This window comes from Accipiter gentilis, chromosome 38 (genome assembly GCF_929443795.1).
Source record: "Accipiter gentilis chromosome 38, bAccGen1.1, whole genome shotgun sequence".
NCBI lineage: Eukaryota > Metazoa > Chordata > Aves > Accipitriformes > Accipitridae > Astur > Astur gentilis.
In genome coordinates this window covers 393,231-413,831 of record NC_064917.1, presented here as the reverse complement: position 1 = coordinate 413,831, position 20,601 = coordinate 393,231, and the positions used below count along the sequence as shown (strand labels likewise).

Below are 20,601 nucleotides of genomic sequence, written 5' to 3'. Positions count from 1 at the left end.
CCCCCCGATCTTGGGGATACCCTCCTCCCCAGGGACATCCCCTTAGAGGGGAGCCATGGCCCCGGGGGGCTGCTCTTACTGGGGACCCCCGTCATCAGGAACACGCTCTTACCGGGCCTCCCCCAGTTCCTGGGGACCCCCGTCATCGGGGACACACTCTTACCGGGCCTCCCCCAGTTCCTGGGGACCCCCATCATCGGGGACAGGCTCTTATTGGGGTCCCCCATCACCAGGGACGCTCCCACACTCTGAGCACCCAACCCCTAAGGACCCCCCTTACTAAGGACCCCCCTTACTAGGGACCCCCCTTACTAGGGCCCCTGGCCACCCTCACTGGGGTCCCCCAGCCCTTAGGGACCCCCATAAGCAGAGACACCCCCTTACTGGGGACCCTGATCACCCTTACTGGGACATCCCAGCTCCTGGGGACCCCAGCCCCTGGAGACCCACCCCTATACTGGGGGTCCCCATCCCAAAGCCAGACCCGCGGGGCCAAGAGGGATGGTCCCCAGGCCCCCCGCCCCGTCGGGCCCCCCCAAACCCACAGCGCCCCGTCACAGGGGGTCAGACCCACCTTGGAGGGGTCGGTGGGGGGCACGGCCTCGACGGGGAAGGGGCTGCCGGGGACGGGGACGCCGTCGTAGGTGACCTCCACCTGGTAGGGCCCCTCCTCGCGGGGGATGAAGCGCACCAGGCTGTTCTCGGGGCTCAGCCCCGGCTCCACCGTGCAGGGCACGGCCTTGCGCGAGGGGCCCGTGATCTTCGCCCCCACCTTGCCCTGGCCCCCGGCGCCCTTGGACTTCACCGTGAATTCCTGGTCCTTCCCCACCTCCAGCTCTGCGGGGGGGCACCCACATGCTGAGGCGGGGAGGGCCGCACCCCAAAAACGGGGGCTCCCCCTGCCAAAAACCTGCACCCCCCAGAATAAGCACCCTCTAAAAAGACACCCCCAAACGGCCCACCCCAAAGCCTCTCTGGGGAGGGAGCTCCCACAACTCCCACGCCCAAGCAGGACACCCCTCCCCAGCCCTACGGGGTCCCCAAATTGCCCCCAGCCCTGTTGGACACCGCCCCCCCCCAAAAGGGGGTCTCCAAGTCACCCCTGGATTCTCCATCCCAAACCCTCCCCCCAAGGACCCCCAGCCCCTGTTGCCCACACAGCTCCCCAATTGCCCCCCACCCCACACCCAAACCTCCTCAAAAAGGGGGTCTGAGTGCTCCCCCCACCCCTCAGGGGACCCTCCTGTGCCCCCCCCACCCGCCCCATGCCCCCCCGCCGTACTGTCATCCAGGCCGGAGATCTTGATCTTGCCGAGGTCGAGGCTGGGGGCCACCCCGACGGTGAAGGGGCTCTTGGGGATGTGGTCGCCCCCGTAGGTCACCGACACCCCCAAATTACCCTGGGGGGAGAGAGGGGGTGGCTGCAGGGCTGCCCCGCACCATGGCTTGGCGGGCAGGGGGTTGTGCCCCCCCCCCCGCTGCACCAGGGGTGTATCGGTGGGAGTTCAGTTGCCCGCATTACAACGGGAGGAGGGAGTGCTGGGTTTTTGGGGTGATCCTCCCCCACTACCTGCTGGGGAGGGGGGGTATTGGGTTTGGGGTCTGCCCCCCGTTACCTGCTGCAGGGGGGTGTACTTGACGGTGTGGGTGCCATCGTGGTTGTCGATCACCTCCATGTCCCGCACGGCTTCGCCCTTCCCGGGCCCCGTCACTTGCACGTCCAGGGGGGCCCGGCCCCCTGCCTTGGCGTTCACCGTGAAGTGGGTGGGCTTCCCCAGCTCCACACCTGTCAGGAGCACCCGAGGGGTCAAGGGGGGGGTCCCCAAATCCCTGCCGGGGCCCCCCCAGGCCCCTCCTGCTACCCCCTCCAGCTCACCAGAGCGGCTGAGGCCGGGTCCCTCTGCCTTCACTTTGCTGGCGTCGTGCGAGGGGTCGACCTTGATCCGGATGGGGCTGGTGGGGGTGGCCTGCGCGAAGGGACCCCCAAAATCAGCCCCCTGCACCCCAAGACCCCTCATGCCCCCTCCCCCAGACGCCCCCAAGCCCACCTGGTTGGCGAAGAGCACCATGATGGTGTAGGCGCCGGGGCCGCGGGGGGTGTAGCGCACGGTGAAGGTGTCGTTGTCGTTGCGGATGATGTCGAAGTCGATGTCGGCCTCGGCCGGGCCCACCACCCCCGGGGCGCACTTGATCCCGATGCTCACGTCCCCTGGGGGGCCGGGGGGGAGGGTGTTCAGCACCCCAAACCCCACCGGCACCCCCCCCCGCCCACCCCCCCCCCCATGCCCTCCAGCTCACCCTGCCCGGCCTCGGTGCAGTCCACGGTGAAGTAGGTGGGCTCGTGGGCCTTGAGCCCCGTCTTGGCCACGCCGGGGCCGTAGACCTTCACCTTGTGGGGGTGGCTGCCGGCCCCCACGCCCACCTGCGGGTTTTTGGGGGGGGGGGGGGCGGGGGTCAGGCCTGCCGCCTCCCAGGGCGGTTGGGCCCAGCCCCTTGGGTTTTGGGGACCCCCCCGTCCCCGCCTCTCACCCGGAAGGGGCTCTGGGGGATGTTCACGCCGCCCCAGGACACCATGGCGGTGTGCTTGAGGGGCTTCTTGGGGACGTAGGAGCAGCTGTAGGTGCCGTTGCCGTTGTCCTTGACGGAGACGTCCACGGGGTTGCCCTCTGCGTCCTGGGGCGGGACACACACACACACACAATGACAACGGGGGGTCAGCACCCCCAAAACCCACCCTGTGACACCCCCCCCCCACCAAGTCCACCCACACCCCCTTCTCCACAGCCAGGCCCCCAAATCCAACCTGCGGCCCCTCAGCTCCCCCGCCTCTGTGCTGGGGCTCCCAAATCCTCCTGATATCCCCCCAAAACCACCTCGTATCTTGTCCTAAGTGGGGCTCCTCCCCCAAATCCCCCCCCCCAGCCCCCCCCCAATACCCCTCATGCCACCTCCCCTGTGCCTGCGCTTCCAAATCCTTCTAAAGCCACATAACCCCCCAAAATCTACCATGCCCCACCCTACCCTAGACAGTGCCCCCCCCGCCCCCCACAGTCCCCCCTGTGCCACCTCCCACCCAGGCTGCGCCCCCAATCCCCTCGCGCCCCCCCCCCCCCCCCCCCACCTGCATCTGCACTTTGAGGGGTCCCTTCCCCCCGTTTTTGGCATCCACCGTGAACTCGGCAGGCTTGTTGACGGCCACCCCTGTCTTCTCCAGCCCCGGCCCGTGGGCTTTGACCTGAGGAAGTAGAAGAAAAGGTTACGGGGGGTCCCCTGGGCGTTGAGGGGGGGCCCGGGGGGTCCACGGGGGTCCCCCACCTTCTCGGGGAAGGAGTCTCGGGGCGCGGGGCGGATGTCGGCCATGAAGGGGCTGCGGCGGATGTCCTCGTTGTCGCAGAGGACGTGGACGGCGTAGGCGCCCGGCTCCTGCGGCCAGTACCGCACGTCGCAGGAGCCGTCTCCCCGGTCGTCGCACTCGATCTTGGCCTGCGAGGGGCCCTCCACCGAGAAACCTGGGGAGGGGGGGGGGGGAGTTGGGGGGTCAGGGGCACCCCGAGACCACACTGGGGATCCCCGAAGAGAAACTGCCCCAGGGGTGCAGAGCCCCACGGCGGCCATCAGCACCTTGACATCGCTGGGGCATGCAGACCCCCATGAGGGGCTACAGAGACCCTTTGGAGACCCCAAAGCCCCCCCAAAATCGCCAGCAGTGCCCCAGAGGCCGCTCAGAGATCCACGCCCCCCTCAGAGATCCACCCCCCAGGCTGAGAGGGGGCCGAGAGATCACAAAGTCCCCCAGGACACCCCAAAACCCCTGGAGGCCCCCCAGTAGCCCCTCCACGATCGCCCTCAGGTTCCTACCACACCCTGAAGGCCCAAATCCTCCCCAAGCCCCTCTGGGAGCCTCCTAACCCCTGCAAGTCCCCCCAGACACCCCAAAAGCCTCCCCGAGCCCCCCAAGGCATCTCAAAGCCCCCATAAGGATCCCCAGGATGCCCCCCAAAATGCTCCCCAGCAGCCCCCTGAAGGTGTCGGGGCCCCCCCAAGCCCTCACCGAGGGTGCCGACGTCGTCCCCGATGGCCTCCACCACAAAGTCGGCCGATTTGCCCACAACACCCCCTTCCAGGCCGGGCCCCCAGGCCCGCACCTTCTGGCTGCCGCTCTCGGGGGACACCTTCACCTCGAAGGGGCTGGGGGGGGGGGGACGACACAAATGGGGGGGGGTGGGGGGTGTGTCAGGGCAGGGCCCTGCTGCGGGCACAGCTCCCCAAAACAGCCTGCACCCCAAAACGGCCCCAGCACCGGGGACGGCAGCCTGTGATGGTGGCTGGCTCCCGGGCTGGGGAGGTGGGGGCCACGCTGTTCCCCTCCCAGTGCCCCCCAGTCCCTCCCAGCGCTCACCTGCGGGGGATGTGCTGCCCCCCCCAGGTCACCGTCACCGTGTAGGTCCCCGGCGCGGTGGGAAAGTACTCGAAGCCGAAGACGCCGTCCCCCAGGTCCTTCTGCTTCACCGCCTCCGTGCCCTCTGCGGGGCACACGTCAGGGGGTCACCCCCAAACCCCGGGGGCCCCCCAAAACCCCAGATTCCCCCCCAAAACCCCACAGCATCCCCACATTCCCCCAGTGACCCCGATATCCCCTTGAGTAGGGGGGCACGGGCTGCGTCCAGGTACCCCAACCACAGCAGGGCACACCCAGCCCCCCTAGAACACGTCCCAAATCCCTCTCCCCAGCCCCCCCCCCCCCCCCAAAAGAAGGGGTCCCCCCCGGACTCACTGGGGCCCTTGACGGTGACTTTGAGCTCGCCGCTGCCGGCCCCCTTCGTGTAGACCTTGAAATCCGCCGTCTCCTTCACCCGCAGCCCCTTGGGCTGCAGCCCCCGCCCCACGGCGCGGCACGCCGAGGGGTTGCAAGCTGTGGGGAGAGGGTCAGGGGGGGGCCCGGCAGCCAGGGACCCCCAAAACCCTCCCCGGGACACGCACTGGGTGGGGGGGGGGGGGGATTCCGTTTCCCGGGGGACCCCAAAAGCCACCCCAAGGACAGGGGCTGCAGGGGAAGGAGGGGGAGAGGGAGCAGGGGGGGAGCGCCCCACGTGTTGTGGGGGGCACGATGGGGGGAGAGAGGGACCCAGGCGTGGGGGGGGACCCCCAAACCCTCATCAGGGCACACGCCGCAGAGAGGACCCAGGCAGTCGGAGGGGACCCCCAAACCCACGCTGGGGCACATTCTGGGGGGGGGGGACGGACACAGAGGCTTCCGGGGGCACCCCAAAGGGCACCGCAGCGGGGGAGGGGAAGGAAGGACCCAGGCGTCCGGGAGCACCCCCCCCGCGCCCCCCCGTACCGTCAGTGGGTCACCCGCGAGGACCCCGGCCGGCGCTTCCCGGACAGACGGGCAGAAGGAGCAGGACAGGTGGAGAGAGACAGAGCAGAGTCACGGGGGGCCAAGACCCCCCTGCAGCGACAGCCCCGGGCCCCCCACGTGGGGGGCAGAGACCCCCCCACAAGGGCCCGGGGTGGGGCAGAAGCACAGAGACACCCCCCCTGAGTTGGGGGGCAGAAAGCACAGAGACCCCCGCCCCCGAGTTGGGAAGGACAGAGACCCCCCCCCCCCTCGCAGCTCGGAGGGGAGGAGAGCGCAGAGCCCCTAGCATGGGGGCAGGACAGAGACCCCCCCCAAGTCCGGAGGGGACAGAGACCCCCAAGCTGGGGGTGGGGGGGGGGGGGGCAAAGACCCCGAGTTTAAGGGGAGACAGAGACCCCCAAGTTGGAGGGACAGAGGTCCCCAAGCTGGGAAGGACAGAGACCCCCAAGTTGAGGGGGGACAGGAGGACAGAGACCCCCAAGCCAGGGAAGGAGAGAGACCCCCAGCCTGGGGGGTAGGAGGGCCAGAGACCCCCCGTGGAGGGGGGGGGGACAGGGGGGCCCCCCGGGGCTCACCCTGCCCCACGGTGACGTTGAAGGGGCTCTTGGGGATGGGGGCTCCCCCGAAGGCCACGTGGACGGCGTGGGGCCCCTCGGCCGTGGGGCGGTAGGTGCAGCGGTAGGTGCCGTCCCCGCGGGCCTCCAACGTCGGCTCCACCGTCCCCCGGCGCCCGCTGGGGTCCGTGATGAAGACCTCCACCTCGCCAGGCCCCGCGCCTGCCGGCGGCAACCGCGTCACCAAGGGGTGGGGGGGGGGGAACCCCGCTTGCTCCCCCCCCCCCGTCCCCGGAGGACGCCTCCCCTCACGCTCGCCCTGCCCCACCCGATCCCCCAAACCCCCCGGGGTGCAATTCCCGCCAGCCTCCCCGCGACCCCCCCAGAGCCCCCCGACTTCCCCCCCGGGGCGCACCGGCGGTGAAGATCTCGAAGTAGGTGCTCTTGTTGGCCACGTTGCCCAGGGGCTCGATGCCGGGCCCCTGCGCCGAGACCCGGCCGGCGTCGCCCGCCGCCCGCCCCACCTGCACCTCGAAGGGGCTCTTGGCGATGTGCTGCCCCGCAAAGAGCACCGTCACCTGCGGGGGGGACCCCAAAATATGGGGGGGGAGGGGGGGGCGTCAGGGGAGGGGGGTGAAGCCTCACCAGAGTCCCCAAACCACCCCGAGACCTCAAAATGATCTCTCCAGACCTCAAAAGAAAAGAGAGCAGCACACCAGGGGCTCAAACAGCCCCAGAGGGCCCCAAAATGCCTCAGCCCCCCCCTCAAAACACCTCCCGGGCCCCCGAAGTCCCCACAAAGCCCCCCCACATCCCTCCGACCCCACCTTGTGCACGCCGGTGACTTTGGGGACGTAGGAGACGGAGAACGTCCGGTTCTTGTCGTTGTTGGCCACCACTTTAGCCTGCAGAGGAGGGGACCGAGCTGTGAGACCCCCAGCAGCCCCCAAAAGCCCTGTGACTCCCCCAGAGCCCCCCCAAGGTCCCTCAAAACCCCACTGGTGCCCACCCTCCACCCCCCAGAGCACCCATCCCAGCTCACAGACCCCCCTAACCCTGAACCAACCTCCACGTACACCGAGACATCCCTGTCACCCGCAGCACCCCCCCGGACCCCATAGCCCCCCAGACCCCGTGCCCACCTCCTCGCGGTGCCCGGCGGGGTCCTCCACGTACACCAGCACGTCCCCCTGCCCCGCGCTGATCGTCTCCACCGTGAACTCGGCCCGTTGCTTCACCATGTTCCCCGTGGGCTCGATGCCTGCGGGACCCACCGTCAGCCCCACGGGGGTCCTGGCCCCACCCTGGGGGTCCCGGCCCCATAGCGGTCCCAGCCCCACAGCCCTACAGGGAACAGGGGTTGGCCCCACAGCCCTTCTGGGAACAAGGGACTCCCCCTGATCTATAGGGAATGGGAAACAGCTTTATAGGGAACGTGAAACACCCCAAACGTATAGATAACCCCAATCCATAGGGTGTCGTCGTACCCCACCCGAGGAATAAGGAACAGGGGTCCCCCAGATCTATAGGGCATGGGGCGTCTTCCCAAGGCCCTACAGGATGCAGGGAGGGGCCCCAAATCTGCAGGGAATTGGGTCCAGCCCCACGACATCATAAAAACCAGAGCAGCCCCCCAAAAGGGTAAGGAACAGGGAGGGAACAGGGGGGTCCTGCAGCCCCACGGGAAAGGGGACCCCCCTCACCAGGGCCGTAGGCTCGGGCCTTCTTGGGGTTGAGTTTGGGGCGCAGGGGGGCCCCTGGTTTGAGCTTGGCTTTGGGGAACTGCGACAGGTAGGTCATGACCGAGTGCTCGTCCACGTTGGGGTCCACGATCTCCTCTGGGGTGATCACCTGGGGAACACGCACAGGAGGGGGGGGTCACCGGGCCGCTCCCACACACCTGGGTCCCCTCCCCACCCCCCCACCCACCCCCCGAGAGAGGCTTGAAGTCCCCTTGCGGCCCCCTGCCCACCTGGGGGATGCCCAACCACTCGTCAGCTTGCTGCATGGCCTCCCGGGCGTTGTCCACAGGCTTGCTGGGGTCCCACGAGTCCCAGTCGGGGCACAGCCCTGCAGGCGACAGGGTGCGCGGTCACCGCTGGCGGCAGGGGGGTACAGCTGCCCCGTGTCCCCTCCCCTGCACCCCCGTGTCCCCTCCCCTGCACCCCCGTGTCCCTCCTGCCCCCACGTACCAGTAGGGCCGCTCTACGTCGTCTCTGTGCACCCCAGGGCCACCCCCTGTGTCCCCACGTGCCCCGAGAGCCACCCCCTGCATCTCTGCGTGCTCCCAGGGCCACCCTGCTGTGTCCCCACATGCCCCAAGGGCCATCACCCACGCACCCATGTCCCCACACGGCCCCAGAGCCACCCTGCCGTGTCCCTGCATGTCCCCATGCCACCCCTCCATGTCCTCTTACACCCCCAGAGCCATCCTGCCGTGTCCCCGCATGTCCCCAGGGTCCCCCTGCTGTGTCCCCTTGCACCCCAGAGCCACCTCCCCGTGTCCTCTAACACCCCCAGGGCCACCCCGGGGTCCCCACGTCCCCTCACCGGGCGCGCAGCTGTCGACGAGGGCACCGAGGGCCCGGCCGCTCTGCCAGTCCTTGCTGAAGTTGGTGATGGGGAGCTGGGGCAGGCGGTTCTGGATCCAGCCCAGCAGGCGCTGCTTGGGCGTCTGCCGCTTCGCCTCTTCCTCGTCCTCCTCGTCCCACATGGGCATGGAGATGGAGTAGTGCAGGATCAGCGTCCAGATCAGCCCCAGGATCAGCTTCAGGTTCCCATCCACAATGGCCTTGCTGTCTACGGGGGGACACACGGGGGGATCAGACCCCTGCGGGACCCCGGCACACACCGGGAGGACGCTGTGCAGGGCCGCAGCGCCCTCCTGGGGACAGGGACCCACTTAAGGTGCGGCTAGGGACGCAAAGGCGCAGGGCTGCGGCGAGCGTGGGGACAGGGTGCCGTACATCCGCACCACGGGGGGGGACGTGGCACCCATGGGTGGGACAGAGGGAGCCCTGACACCCGGGTGCCCACTGATGGTTTGAGGGGGGGTGTGTCAGGGTGGGTGGCCAGACAGCTGGGTCCCTGTTGGTGATTTGGGGGTGGGTGTCAGGGTGGGTGCTTTAACACCCGGACCCCCATTGGCGGTTTGGGTGGTGTGTGTAAGGGCGGGTGCCCCGACACCTGCGTCCCCGTTGGCGGTTTGGGGGTGTCAGGGCGGGCACCCTGACGCCTGGGTCCCCCCGTTGGTGGTTTTGAGGGGGGGGGGGTCAGGGCGGGTGCCCTGACGCCTGGGTCCCCGTCGGTGGTTTTGGGGGGGGTGTGTAACGGCAGTTGCCTGGACGCCTGGGTCCCCGTTGGTGGTTTTGGGGGAGAGCGTGTGTCAGGGCGGGTGCCCCGACGCCAGCGTCCCCATCGGGGGCTCGGGGGGTGTCAGGGCGGGTGCCGGGACGCCTGCGTCCCCGTCGGCGGTTTGGGGGGGTGTAACGGCGGGTGCCCTGCCGCCTGGGTCCCCCGCCCCGCGGGAGGGGGGTAAGGGGGGGGACAGGGAGGCGCTGCGGGGTGGGGGATGGGGGCCCAGGCACCGCCCCCGGCCCCACCCCCCGCTCCAGCATTTTTTGGCCTTATATGGGCTCGGGCACCAGCGAGGCCCCGCCCCCCCGGCGGCCCCGCCCCCGCCCCCCGCCCCACCGGGGACCCCCCTGCACCCCCCTCGGCCCCCCGCCGCCCCACCGATCCCCCCGCGGCCGCGCACGGACCCCCGCTGCCCCCCGCGGGAGCTCTGGGGACCCCCCCCCGCCCCCCCCAGCCCCACGGCGGGCCCGGGCCCGAGTGGGGATGAGTAACCCCCACGCGGGGCCCCGGGCCGGGCGGGGGCCGGTGCCGCCCGCAATCTGTGCCCGCAGGATGTGGGGAGCCGCAGGGCGAGGCCTCGGCCCCCCCCCCGCCCCGGCGGGCCCCACCCCCGGCGGGACCAGGGACCCAGGCGGCCGAGGGCTTCCCCCCCCCCCCCCAACATTCCTGGGATGGGAGCGGGCCCGGCCCCCCCCGCCTTTGTTATGGGCCGAGGGGGCGGGGAGGGGCCGTAATGGGGGGATACGGGGGGATCCCAAATGGGGGGGGGGGGGGGGGTGGTGGTGTCTCGCACAGGGCCCTACCGGGGGTCTCCGACGAGGGGCTCTCGAAGGGGGGGGGGGGACCCCATCAGGGGCTCCGGCAGGGCCCCGCTGGGGGGGGGGGCTGGGCTTCCACGGAGTCCCGTGAGGGGTCTCCCAAAAGAGGGACTCATGGCGGGGGGGCTCTCTCCCCTTGGGGGAGGGGGCGTCCCAAAAGGGGGAGGATCCTCAAGGCCTCCCTTTGAGGGGTGGGGGGGGCGTCTCAAAGACATGCCACTACAAGGGGGGGCTCCCCGAAGCATCCCATTAGGGGGGTCCCCAAAGGCAGCCCACTGCCACGGGGGCTCTGTGGCGGGGGTCTCCTGCAATCGCCCCGTGGGGGGGGGGCTCCCCAAGGCCACCCCTTTATTGCGGGGGTCTGGAGGGATGCCCCGTTATGGTGGGGGTCTGGAGGGATGGGGGGGACGCCCTGTTATGGCAGGGGTCTGGGGGGACGCCTCGTTACAGAGGGGGTCTGGGGATGGGGAGGGGACGCCCCGTTACGGCGGGGGTCTGGGGATGGGGGGGGACGCCCCGTTCCGGCGGGAGGGGCTCGGCAGGGACCCCCCCCGTCGCCTCACCGATGGAGACCAGCTTGATGTTCTCCCGCTCGAGGAACTCGAGGGCCACCGAGACGTTCTCCAGCTGCATCTGGCGGAAGGTGGGGCGGGCGTTGTACTTGCGGCCCATCTTCTTCTGGCTGAGCACCTCCAGCAGCGCGATCAGGCGCAGCCCGTCGCCCAGGTCGGTCTGCAGGTTGCCCACCCGCTTCTGCACGCACTTGAGGTGCTCGTTGCACCAGCGGGTGAAGGTGTTCTGCTGGATGCGCTTCCAGGGCGCGTCCTCCGCCAGGTCCTTCTCGGTGGCCGGCATCTCCCCGTCCGCCTCGCCGCGGGACGACGCCTCCTGCGCCCGGGCACGGCCGGCCGCGCTCATCCCTTTAGCGGGGGGGCGGCGCCGCGCCTGCGCCTGCGCCCGGCGGGGGGAAGGAGGGAGGGAGGGAGGGGGCGCAGCCTGCGGGGAGAGGGGCGTCAGGGTCGGGGGAGACACCCCGCACCCCGCCGCGGCCGGGGGGGACACCCCCTGCACCCCCGCCGGGGGAGACCCCCCGCCGGGGGACCCCCCTTGCACCCCGCCGGGGCCGGGGGAGACACCCCCTGCACCCCCGCCGGGGGACCCCCCGCCCGAGAACCCCCTTGCTGCGCCCCTGTTTAGAGAGACACGCACACCCCCCCCCCCTCAGCGCACCGCTGCGCCCTGCATCGGGACCCCCGCACCGGGGGACCCCCTTGCTGCACCCCTATTTAGAGGACCCCCCCAGCGGGGGACACCCCCGTGCACCCCCACTTAAGGACCAACCGTTGCACCCCCGTAGGACACCTGCCACTACACCCCTACGCGGGGATCCCCACAGCGGGGGACCCCCCCGTGCGCCCCTGTAGGGGACCCCCCCACTCGGGAGGACCCGCTCGCTAGACCCCGCGGTAGGCACCCACCGCTGAACCCCCAAATCAGGACCCCCGCCTTGAGGGACACCCCCGCGCACCCCTGTTCACGGGCCAACCATCGCATCCCTATACGGAAACCATCCCCACATCGGGACCCCCCCGCTGCACCCCTCTCCGAGTCCCCTATTTAGGGCCCCCCCCCCCCGTGCACCCCTATCTAGGGCACCCCCAGAAGCCCCCCGTTAAGGCACTCTCGGTACCACCCCTCTTTGAGACCCCCCCAGTGCCCCCGGACTTTGGGGGGCCCCCCAGTGCCCCCTAATTTGAGGAGACCCCGGCTCACAGTAACGCCCTCACCAGTCCCTAAATTGGGGGGGGGGGGGGGGGGGCAAGGAGGGACAGCCACGCCCTGCCATGCCCCCCACTGTCACCCGGGGACACCCCCTAATCTCGGGGGGGGCCCTGTCACACCCTGACACGCCCCACGGGGGGATCCCCCCCCCGCTGCAGTCTCAAAGAGGGGTCCCCAGGCCCCCAAAATGCTCCCCAGACCCCCAAAAGCAGGCTGCTCCCCAGACATGGGGGTCCCCGGATCCCCCCGGGGGGTCCCCCAGCCCCATCCAGGGCGGGTTCTCCTCATGACACCCCCGAGCGGGTCCCTCAAGGGGGTTCCCAGACCCCAAAAGCAGGGTCCCCCCCCTTCCTCCCCCCACAACAGGGTCCCCAGATCCTCGCAGGGGTGTCCCCCAGCCCCATTAAGGGCGGGGGGGTCTCCCCTCAGCATCCCTCAGGAGGAGCCCTCAGACCCCCAAAAGTGGGGTCCCCCCCTTGCTGTCCCCACAGAGGGGTCCCCAGACCCCTGCAGGGGGGTCCCCCAGCCCCATTAAGAGGGGGTTCTCCTCACGACAACTCCCAAGGCTCCCTCAGAGAGCCCCCCCGACCCCAAAAAACGGCGTCCCCCAGCCCCATGAAGAGACAATTCTCCTCATGACAACCCCCGGCGCTCCCTCAGAGAGCACCCCCCGACCCCCAAAAGCGGGGTCCCCCCCTTTCTCCCCTCACAGGGAGGTCCCCAGACCCCCACAGAGGGGTCCCCCAGCCCCATTAAGAGGGGGTTCTCCTCACAACAACTCCCAAGGCTCCCTCAGAGAGCCCCGCCGAACCCCAAAAGAGGGGTCCCCCCTTTCTCTCCCCACAGGGAGGTCCCCCAGCCCCATTAAGAGGGGGTTCTCCTCATGACAACCCCCAGCGCTCCCTCAGAGAGCCCCCCGACCCCCAAAAGCGGGGTCCCCCCCCTTCCCCCCCCCTCACAGGAAGGTCCCCAGACCCCCACAGGGGGGTCCCCCAGCCCCATTAAGAGGGAGTTCTCCTCACGACAACCCCCGGCGCTCCTTCAGAGAGCTCCCCCGAACCCCAAAAGAGGGGTCCCCCCTTTCTCTCCCCACAGGGAGGTCCCCCAGCCCCATTAAGAGGGGGTTCTCCTCACGACAACCCCTGGCGCTCCCTCAGAGAGCCCCCCCGACCCCCAAAAGCGGGGTCCCCCCCTTTCGCCCCTTCACAGGAAGGTCCCCAGACCCCCACAGAGGGGTCCCCCAGCCCCATTAAGAGGGGGTTCTCCTCACGACAACCCCCCGCGCTCCTTCAGAGAGCTCCCCCGAACCCCAAAAGAGGGGTCCCCCCCTTTCTCTCCCCACAGGGAGGTCCCCCAGCCCCATTAAGAGGGGGTTCTCCTCACGACAACCCCCCGCGCTCCTTCAGAGAGCTCCCCCGAACCCCAAAAGAGGGGTCCCCCCCTTTCTCTCCCCATAGGGGGGTCCCCTAGCCCCATAAAGAAACAATTCTCCTCACGACAACCCCTGGCGCTCCCTCAGAGAGCCCCCCCGACCCCCAAAAGCTGGGACCCCCCCCTTTCCCCCCTCACAGGAAGGTCCCCAGACCCCCACAGAGGGGTCCCCCAGCCCCATTAAGAGGGGGTTCTCCTCACGACAAACCCCGGCGCTCCCTCAGAGAGCTCCCCCGAACCCCAAAAGCGGGGTCCCCCCTTTCTCTCCCCACAGGGAGGTCCCCCAGCCCCATTAAGAGGGGGTTCTCCTCACGACAACCCCCAGCGCTCCCTCAGAGAGCCCCCCGACCCCCAAAAGCGGGGTCCCCCCCCTTCCCCCCCCCCTCACAGGAAGGTCCCCAGACCCCCACAGGGGGGTCCCCCAGCCCCATTAAGAGGGGGTTCTCCTCACGACAACACCCGGCGCTCCTTCAGAGAGCTCCCCCGAACCCCAAAAGAGGGGTCCCCCCTTTCTCTCCCCACAGGGAGGTCCCCCAGCCCCATTAAGAGGGGGTTCTCCTCACGACAACCCCCGGCGCTCCCTCAGAGAGCCCCCCCCGACCCCCCAAAAGCGGGCTGCCGTCCGTCCCCCCCCCCCTCCCCGGGGAACGACGACGTGCGTTTCTCCTCACGCCGCCCCCTCCCCACACCACCCCGCATCCCCGCGCTCACCGGAGCGGCACCGGTCGGGGGTCTGGAGGGGGCCGGTCCGGGAGCAGCCGCCGGAGCCGGAGCCGGGGCAGGAGCAGCCGATGGAGCCGCGGCCGCCGCGCGGGTGGCGGTTGCCGGGGGGGGCGCGCGGCGCGCGCGGAGCCTTAATTGGTAACGGGCGGCGGGAGCCCCGCCCCCCCGGCGGGGGGGATGGGGGGGGCGAGGGAGGGAGGGGGGAGGTTTGGGGGGGGGGGGGGCGAGGGGGGTCCCCCATAGGGAGGGATGGGGACCCCATGGGGCCGGAGGGAGCCCGTATGGGCATTGGGGGGGGGGGTACAGGGATGGTGTGGGGCAGTAAAGGGTCCTGGGGGGGGGACGGGACCTATAGAGATCGTATAGGGCAGTAAAGGGGCTCTATGGGGTCCTATGGGGGGGGGGACACCTATAGAGATCCTATAGAGCAGTAAAGGGTTCTATGGGGTCCTGGGGGAGACGGGACGGGACCTATAGAGATCCTAGAGAGATGGTATAGGGCAGTAAAGGGGCTCTATGGGGTCCTATGGAGGGGGGGGACACCTATAGAGATCCTATAGAGCAGTAAAGGGTTCTATGGGGTCCTGGGGGGGACGGGACGGGACCTATAGAGATCCCAGAGAGATGGTATAGGGCAGTAAAGGGGCTCTATGGGGTCCTGGGGGGGGGGGGGGCAGGACCTATAGAGATCCTATAGAGATCGTATAGGGCAGTAAAGGGGCTCTATGGGGTCCTATGGAGGGGGGACACACCTATAGAGATCCTATAGAGCAGTAAAGGGTTCTATGGGGTCCTGGGGGGGACGGGACGGGACCTATAGAGATCCTATAGAGATCGTATAGGGCAGTAAAAGGGCTCTATGGGGTGCTGTGGAGAGGAGGACACCTATAGAGATCCTATAGAGATTGTATAGGGCAGTAAGGGGGCTCTATGGGGTCCTATGGAGGGGGGTGTCAGCTATAGGGATGCTATAGGGCAGTAAAGGGGCTCTATGGGACCCTATGGAAAAGGGGGACCTACAAGGATGCTCTGGGGCCGTAAAGGGGCTCTATGGGGTCCTGGGGGTGTGTGTGTGTGTGTCAGCTATAGGGATGCTATAGGGCAGTAAAAGGGCTCTATGGGGTCCTATGGAGAGGGGGACACACCTATAGACATCCTATAGGGCAGTAAAGGGGCTCTATGGTAAAGGGGGGCCTACAGGGATGCTTTGGGGCAGTAAAGGAGCTCTATGGGGTCCTATGGAGAAGGTGGGACCTATAGAGACCACACAGGGCAGGATAGGGGCTCCAGGAGTCCTTATGGAGAAGGGGGGACCTATAGGGATGCTCTGGGACATTAAAGGGGCTCTAGGGGTCCCTATGGAGAAGAAGGACCCATAGAGACCCCAAGGGGCAGGACAGGGGCTCCGGGGGACCTTATGGAGAAGGTGGGACTTATAGGGATGGTCTGGGACAGAACAGGGGCTCTATGGGGTCCTACGGTCCTTATGGAGAAGGGGGGACCTATAGAGACTCCACGGGGCAGGGTAGGGGCTCCAGGGGACCCTATGGAAAAGAGGGGACCTATAGGGATGCTCTGGGGCACTAAAGGGGCTCTAGGGGTCCCTATGGAGAAGAGGCACCCATAGAGACCCCACGGGGCAGGACAGGGGCTCCGGGGGACCCTATGGAAAAGGAGGGCCCACGGGGACTCTATAGGGCAGAACTGGAGCCCTATAGGGTAGGGGGACCCACAGAGGAGCTGTAGGGAAGGAAGGGCCTGTGGGGCAGGAGGGGGCCCTATGGGGCAGGAGGGGGCCCACGGGGACCCTATAGGGCTCTATAGGACTGGGCCCCCCCCCAGCGCTTTGGGGTCAGGAAACGAGGCAGCGCCGGAAGCGGCTGCTCCAGCCGGGGCTCCCGATAGCGCCGGGGGCTCGTTATCGGGGGGCTCGTTACCGGGGGGGTCATTACCGGGGACCTCCACGGCCGGTCGTGTTCAAAGCCGCGGCGCAGGAGTTCGGGGGACACCTCCTCGCACACGCGTGTCCCTCGCACGGGGATCCCGGCACGCGTGTTACACGCCTGCGCGGGCTGCCGCGCCGCTCGCACACGTGCATACGCGTGTTACACACCTGCACGGGGTCTTCGGCCGCTGCCACACGTGCAAACGCGCGTGTTACCGGCCCGCACGTGGGTCACGCGTTGCTCCCGTAGGTGCGAGCGTGCGTGTTACGTGCCTGTGCGCGGCACCGGCTCGCTCCCACGCGTGCAAATCCGTGTTACGGGCCTGCGGATGGGCATCGTGTCGATCTCGCACGTGCGAACACGCGTGTTACCCGTGCGAGGCGCCGTGTTGCCTCCGCACGTACAAACACGCGCGTTACGCGGCCGTGCGGGCCCCGTGCCCCTTCCCCGCGTACGGACACACGAATTACACGTCTGCGCGGGGTCGCATCCCTCCCGCACGCACGAGCACGCGTGTGACACGCCTGTTGCGCACGCAAGCGTGTTACACGCCTGCACAGGGCTCCGGGAGCCTGGCGGGGCAGGGAATTAGGGGACACCGGGGAGGGCATTTACCCCCCCAAGGGTTTTGGGGGGCCGCGGGGGGGGGTTTGGGGGCCGGACTGGCTCCGTCCCGATGATCTCACCCCCGCAGGAATCTGGGGGGGGGGGGGGGGGGGGGGCAGGGACGTCATTGAGAAATACCAGGGGGGGGTGGGGAGCCCCGGACGCCTCGGTTCTTTGGGGGGGGGGGGGGGGAATGGGGCGGCACTGGGACGCCTGGGTGCTCTGTGGGGTCAGCCCCCCCTCCAGGGGCAGGAATTCATCCCCCGGAGCTGAGTCACGGCGGGTTCGGTGTAAACACGGCCCCGACCCTGGCGCTCCTTCCATATAGGGCCCGAAAACGCGCCGGGCCCCCCCCTCAACCCCCCCCCCCTTGACGAAAATAGAACCCAGGCGTCCGGGCGGCCCCTCGGGACCCCCCCACTCCCGCCCCACGGCGTACGCCTGGAGTCCTGCGCCCCGTCTCCCCTTAATTAGCAGTAATTAGCATTGTTCTGCGTGTCTTTAATGCACTTATTAGCCCCCCCCCCCCCAAATCCAGGTGCAGTGAGGGAGGGGGACACCCCGAATCTGCACCCCCACCCCCCCAGCAGCGCAACGAACCCAGGCGTCCAGGCGGGGGGGGGGGGGTGTCAGTCCTTGGGGGGCCCCCCGGTTTTGGGGACACCCTGGAAGTGCTGCTGCAGGGCGGCCACCCGCGTCTCTGTGGGGAGAAGGGGGGGGGGGGGCGATCAGGGGTGGCACCCCAAAAAACGGCACCCCCCCACCTGACAGAGACCCCCAAGTCCCAGAGGTGCCTCCCCCAACCCCAGATTCCCCCCCCCAATTCCAAAAGTACCTCCTCAAGACCCTGGAACCCCCCCCAACCCCTCTCCGGTACCCCAAAAGACCCCCCCAAAGACCCCCCGGGTGGGTTTTGGGGTACCCCCCCCACTCACCCATTGCCTGGTGCCGGCCCCCCCCCGCCAGCCGCATCACCTCTGCCGCCGTGTCACCCAGCTGAGCCACAGCCTCCAGGCTCTGGGGAGGGGGAGAGGAGGGGGGCAGAGGGGTGAACGGGGGGGCCGTGGGGTGCCAGCAGCCCCAGAACACCCCCCAAAACCCCCCCCATGGGGCACAGGGACCCCCAACCCCCCCAAGGGGAGGAAGGACCCCCCAGTCCCTTACATGGAGCCCAGAGAGCCCCCCAGTACCATCCCTGTAGGGCCCAGAGACCCCAGGGTGCTGTTTGCCCCCCCCCCCGTGGGGCCCAGGGACCCCCCCCGACGCCCCCCCCCCAACACCTCCACATAGGGCCCAGGGCACCCCAACACCCCCCCACACACTATGGGACCCCAAACCCTCGCTGTGGGGGCCAGGGAACCCCCAACACCCTCCTGGGGGGCCCAAATGCTGCTGGGGACCCCCCCAGGTCTCTGTGGGATACAGGTGCCCCCCCAAAAGCTTCCTGTGGGGCCTAGGGACCCCCCCCAATCCCCTACAGCGTTCAGAGGGCCCCCCAACACCCTCTCGTGGTGCCCAGGGACCCCCTCGAGGCCCTGCGGGAGCCCCCAATAACCCCATATAGGGCACAAGGACCCCCCCAAGATCATCCCGTGGGGCCCAGGGACCCCCCCAAACCACCCGACCCAGGGCACCCCACGTTTGGGGGCCAGGACACCCCCCCCTCCCCACCCACCCAGCAGCCGCGGGGTGCCCCAGGCTGCCCCCCCCCCACCTGCACGAGCTGCTGCAGGCCCTGACAGACGGGGGGGGCCAGGGGGCCGCAGGGGGCGAGGGTGGGGGGTGCCCCCGAGCCCAGGGCCCCCCAGGGGTCCTGCAGCTCCACCGCCCCAAAAGCCGCCGCCAGGGCGGTGAGGTCGCGCCCCACCACCCCCAGGGTGGGCAGGGTGGGGGGGGCCGGGCCCGACGACCCCCCCAGCTCCGGATTCTGCGGGAGAGAGGCGTCAGGAGGGACCCTGAGGGGGGGGGGGGTGGGGGGTGAGGGTCCGCACCCCCTCCCCGGGGAGCCCCGGCCTCACCTGCGCCTCCAGCAGCTCCAGGTGCCGCCGCGCCGCCCCCAGCGCCGCATCCAGCTCCGGCCCAGAGGGACGGGGTCTCCTGGGGGGGGGGGGTGGGGGGGGGTCAGTGCCGGCCACATGGGACCCCCCCCCCGGGGGGGGAGGGCGGCTCCCGGGGTCTCCTGTACCCACCTGGGCGGGGGGGGGCTGTCGTAGCCGTCGGAGATAGTCAGCAGAGGAGGGGAGGGGGGGTTCAGGGCCGCCATCCCTTCGGGGGTCTTCAGCACCTCGTGTAGGAAGAGGGTGGTGCGGTGCAGGGTGTTGTGCCTGGGGGGGGGGGGGGGCGTGAGCGGGGAGGGCAGCCGGCAGTCTGGGTCCCCAAGGGTGGGGGGCAGGGGGAGCCCGGTGGGGGGGGGTCCCTACCTGCTCTTGGGGGAGCCGCTGCCTTCGTCTTCCGGCGGGGGGGCTGCGTCCAACAGGTCCGTGATGAACTCCAGCTGCTGCTCAGGGGGGGCCGTGCCCTGGTGGGGGGGGCAGGGGTGAGCCCCCCCCAAAAGCCCCAGCCCCCCCTTTATGCTCCCCAGTCCCCTGATCCGCCCCCCCCCCCCTTCTCCCCAGCTCTCACCTCCACCAGCGCCATGTCGTCAGGCCGGCACAGCATCAGCTGCGCTCCCAGTTCGGCCAGTTCTGGAGCAGAAGGGGCACTGGTTGAACTGGGAAGAAGGCACGGGGGCTCCCTGGCAGAGGCGAGGGGGGGGTGTCACGGCAGGGGGGGGGGGGTCCTACCTTGAAGCCGGGTGTCCTTGGGGCTATAGCGGAGGATGTCCAGGCGGGCGGTGAGCTGGGGGTGCACCCTGTAAGGGGCGTTGAGGGGGAGGTGGGTGAAGATGGGGGGCACGGGGGGGGGGGGGGGGGGGGGACGGGACGGGGACAGGACCCCCCCCCCCCCCGCCGTACCGGGAGCAGACCCACTCCAGCAGGGCCAGGCGCTGGGCCGAAGGGGTGCAGAGCAGCCGCAGGGCCTCGGCCGGCTCCAGCGGGACCAGCGGCACGACGGTGGGGCACGACAGCGCCTATAGGGGGGGGGAGGCTGTCAGGACCCCCCCCAGGGTGGGGGGGTGGCTGGAGTTCCGTGGGGCTGCCACGGCCCTGACCCGCCCCCCCCCCCCCCCCCCCCCCCCCGCAGGTACTGGGACCCCCCTGAGGTACCAGCCCCCCACCCCGAGGTAACTGGACCCCCCCCCCCCGAGGTACTGGGGTCCCCCTCCCTGAGGTAATAGCCCCCCCCGAGGTACTGGGGTCCCCCTCCCTCGCTGCCCCTGAGGTAACGGGACCCCCTGTGAAGTAATCGGCCCCCCCCCTGAGGTAATGGGACCCCCCCAAGGCACCGGGGTCCCCCTCCTTTGCCCCCCCCCCCAGGTACCGGGGTTCCCCTCTCCCAGCCCCCCTGAGGTACTGGGACCCCCCCCCGAGGTAACAGAGCCCCCCCCTGAGGTACCGATCCCCCTTGAGGTACCAGGGTCTCCCTCCCTCAGCCCCCCCTGAGGTAACCAGACCCCCTCTGAGGTATTAGGACCCCCCCCCGAGGTACCGGGGTCCCCCTCCTTCGCCCCCCCCTGAGGTAACGGGACCCCTCCCCCGAGGTAACGATCCCCCTTGAGGTACCGGGGTCCCCCTCCTTCGCCCCCCCCCCCAGGTATTGGAGCCCCTCCTGAGGTAACGGGACCCCCCCCTGAGGTAACGATCCCCCTTGAGGCACCGGGCTCCCCCTCCCTCGCCCCCCCTGAGGCAACGGGACCCCCCCCTGAGGTAATGGACCCCCCCCGAGGTACCAGGGTCCCCTCCTTCGCCCCCCCTGAGGTAACGGGACCCCCCCCCTGAGGTAACGATCCCCCCTGAGGTACCGGGGTCCCCCTCCTTCGCCCCCTCCCCGGTATTGGAGCCCCTCCTGAGGTAACGGGACCCCCCCCTGAGGTAACGATCCCCCCCGAGGTACCGGGGTCCCCTCCCTCGCCCCCCCTGAGG

The 20,601-nt window shown here is 69.6% G+C and overlaps 2 protein-coding genes across 2 annotated transcripts in view; both read right to left on the bottom strand.

Annotated features, from left to right (window-relative positions):
• The window catches only part of FLNA (filamin A), a 28,763-nt gene extending 14,640 nt beyond the window's left edge, over positions 1-14,123 (bottom strand). Inside the window, 21 exon segments of the mRNA XM_049793311.1 lie at positions 575-837; positions 1,283-1,400; positions 1,617-1,786; positions 1,877-1,967; positions 2,049-2,209; positions 2,299-2,422; positions 2,530-2,673; positions 3,122-3,235; positions 3,316-3,509; positions 4,052-4,188; positions 4,400-4,523; positions 4,775-4,912; positions 5,938-6,138; positions 6,332-6,494; positions 6,744-6,821; positions 7,059-7,177; positions 7,620-7,767; positions 7,889-7,986; positions 8,467-8,715; positions 10,655-11,087; positions 14,016-14,123. Of these exon segments, the coding sequence (XP_049649268.1) occupies positions 575-837; positions 1,283-1,400; positions 1,617-1,786; positions 1,877-1,967; positions 2,049-2,209; positions 2,299-2,422; positions 2,530-2,673; positions 3,122-3,235; positions 3,316-3,509; positions 4,052-4,188; positions 4,400-4,523; positions 4,775-4,912; positions 5,938-6,138; positions 6,332-6,494; positions 6,744-6,821; positions 7,059-7,177; positions 7,620-7,767; positions 7,889-7,986; positions 8,467-8,715; positions 10,655-11,009 (3,189 nt within the window). The 5' untranslated portion in view covers positions 11,010-11,087; positions 14,016-14,123.
• A 975-nt stretch (positions 14,124-15,098) lies between these two features.
• Positions 15,099-20,601, bottom strand: part of HAUS7 (HAUS augmin like complex subunit 7) — a 6,738-nt gene continuing 1,235 nt past the window's right edge. The window contains exons 3-14 of the mRNA XM_049793323.1: positions 20,298-20,453; positions 20,168-20,180; positions 19,534-19,649; positions 19,363-19,430; positions 19,202-19,263; positions 19,000-19,097; positions 18,769-18,903; positions 18,598-18,676; positions 18,294-18,506; positions 17,515-17,596; positions 17,180-17,279; positions 15,099-16,295 (exon numbers count right to left, since the gene is read on the bottom strand). Of these exons, the coding sequence (XP_049649280.1) occupies positions 17,209-17,279; positions 17,515-17,596; positions 18,294-18,506; positions 18,598-18,676; positions 18,769-18,903; positions 19,000-19,097; positions 19,202-19,263; positions 19,363-19,430; positions 19,534-19,649; positions 20,168-20,180; positions 20,298-20,453 (1,093 nt within the window). The 3' untranslated portion in view covers positions 15,099-16,295; positions 17,180-17,208. The remainder of the gene's footprint in view (positions 16,296-17,179; positions 17,280-17,514; positions 17,597-18,293; positions 18,507-18,597; positions 18,677-18,768; positions 18,904-18,999; positions 19,098-19,201; positions 19,264-19,362; positions 19,431-19,533; positions 19,650-20,167; positions 20,181-20,297; positions 20,454-20,601) is intronic.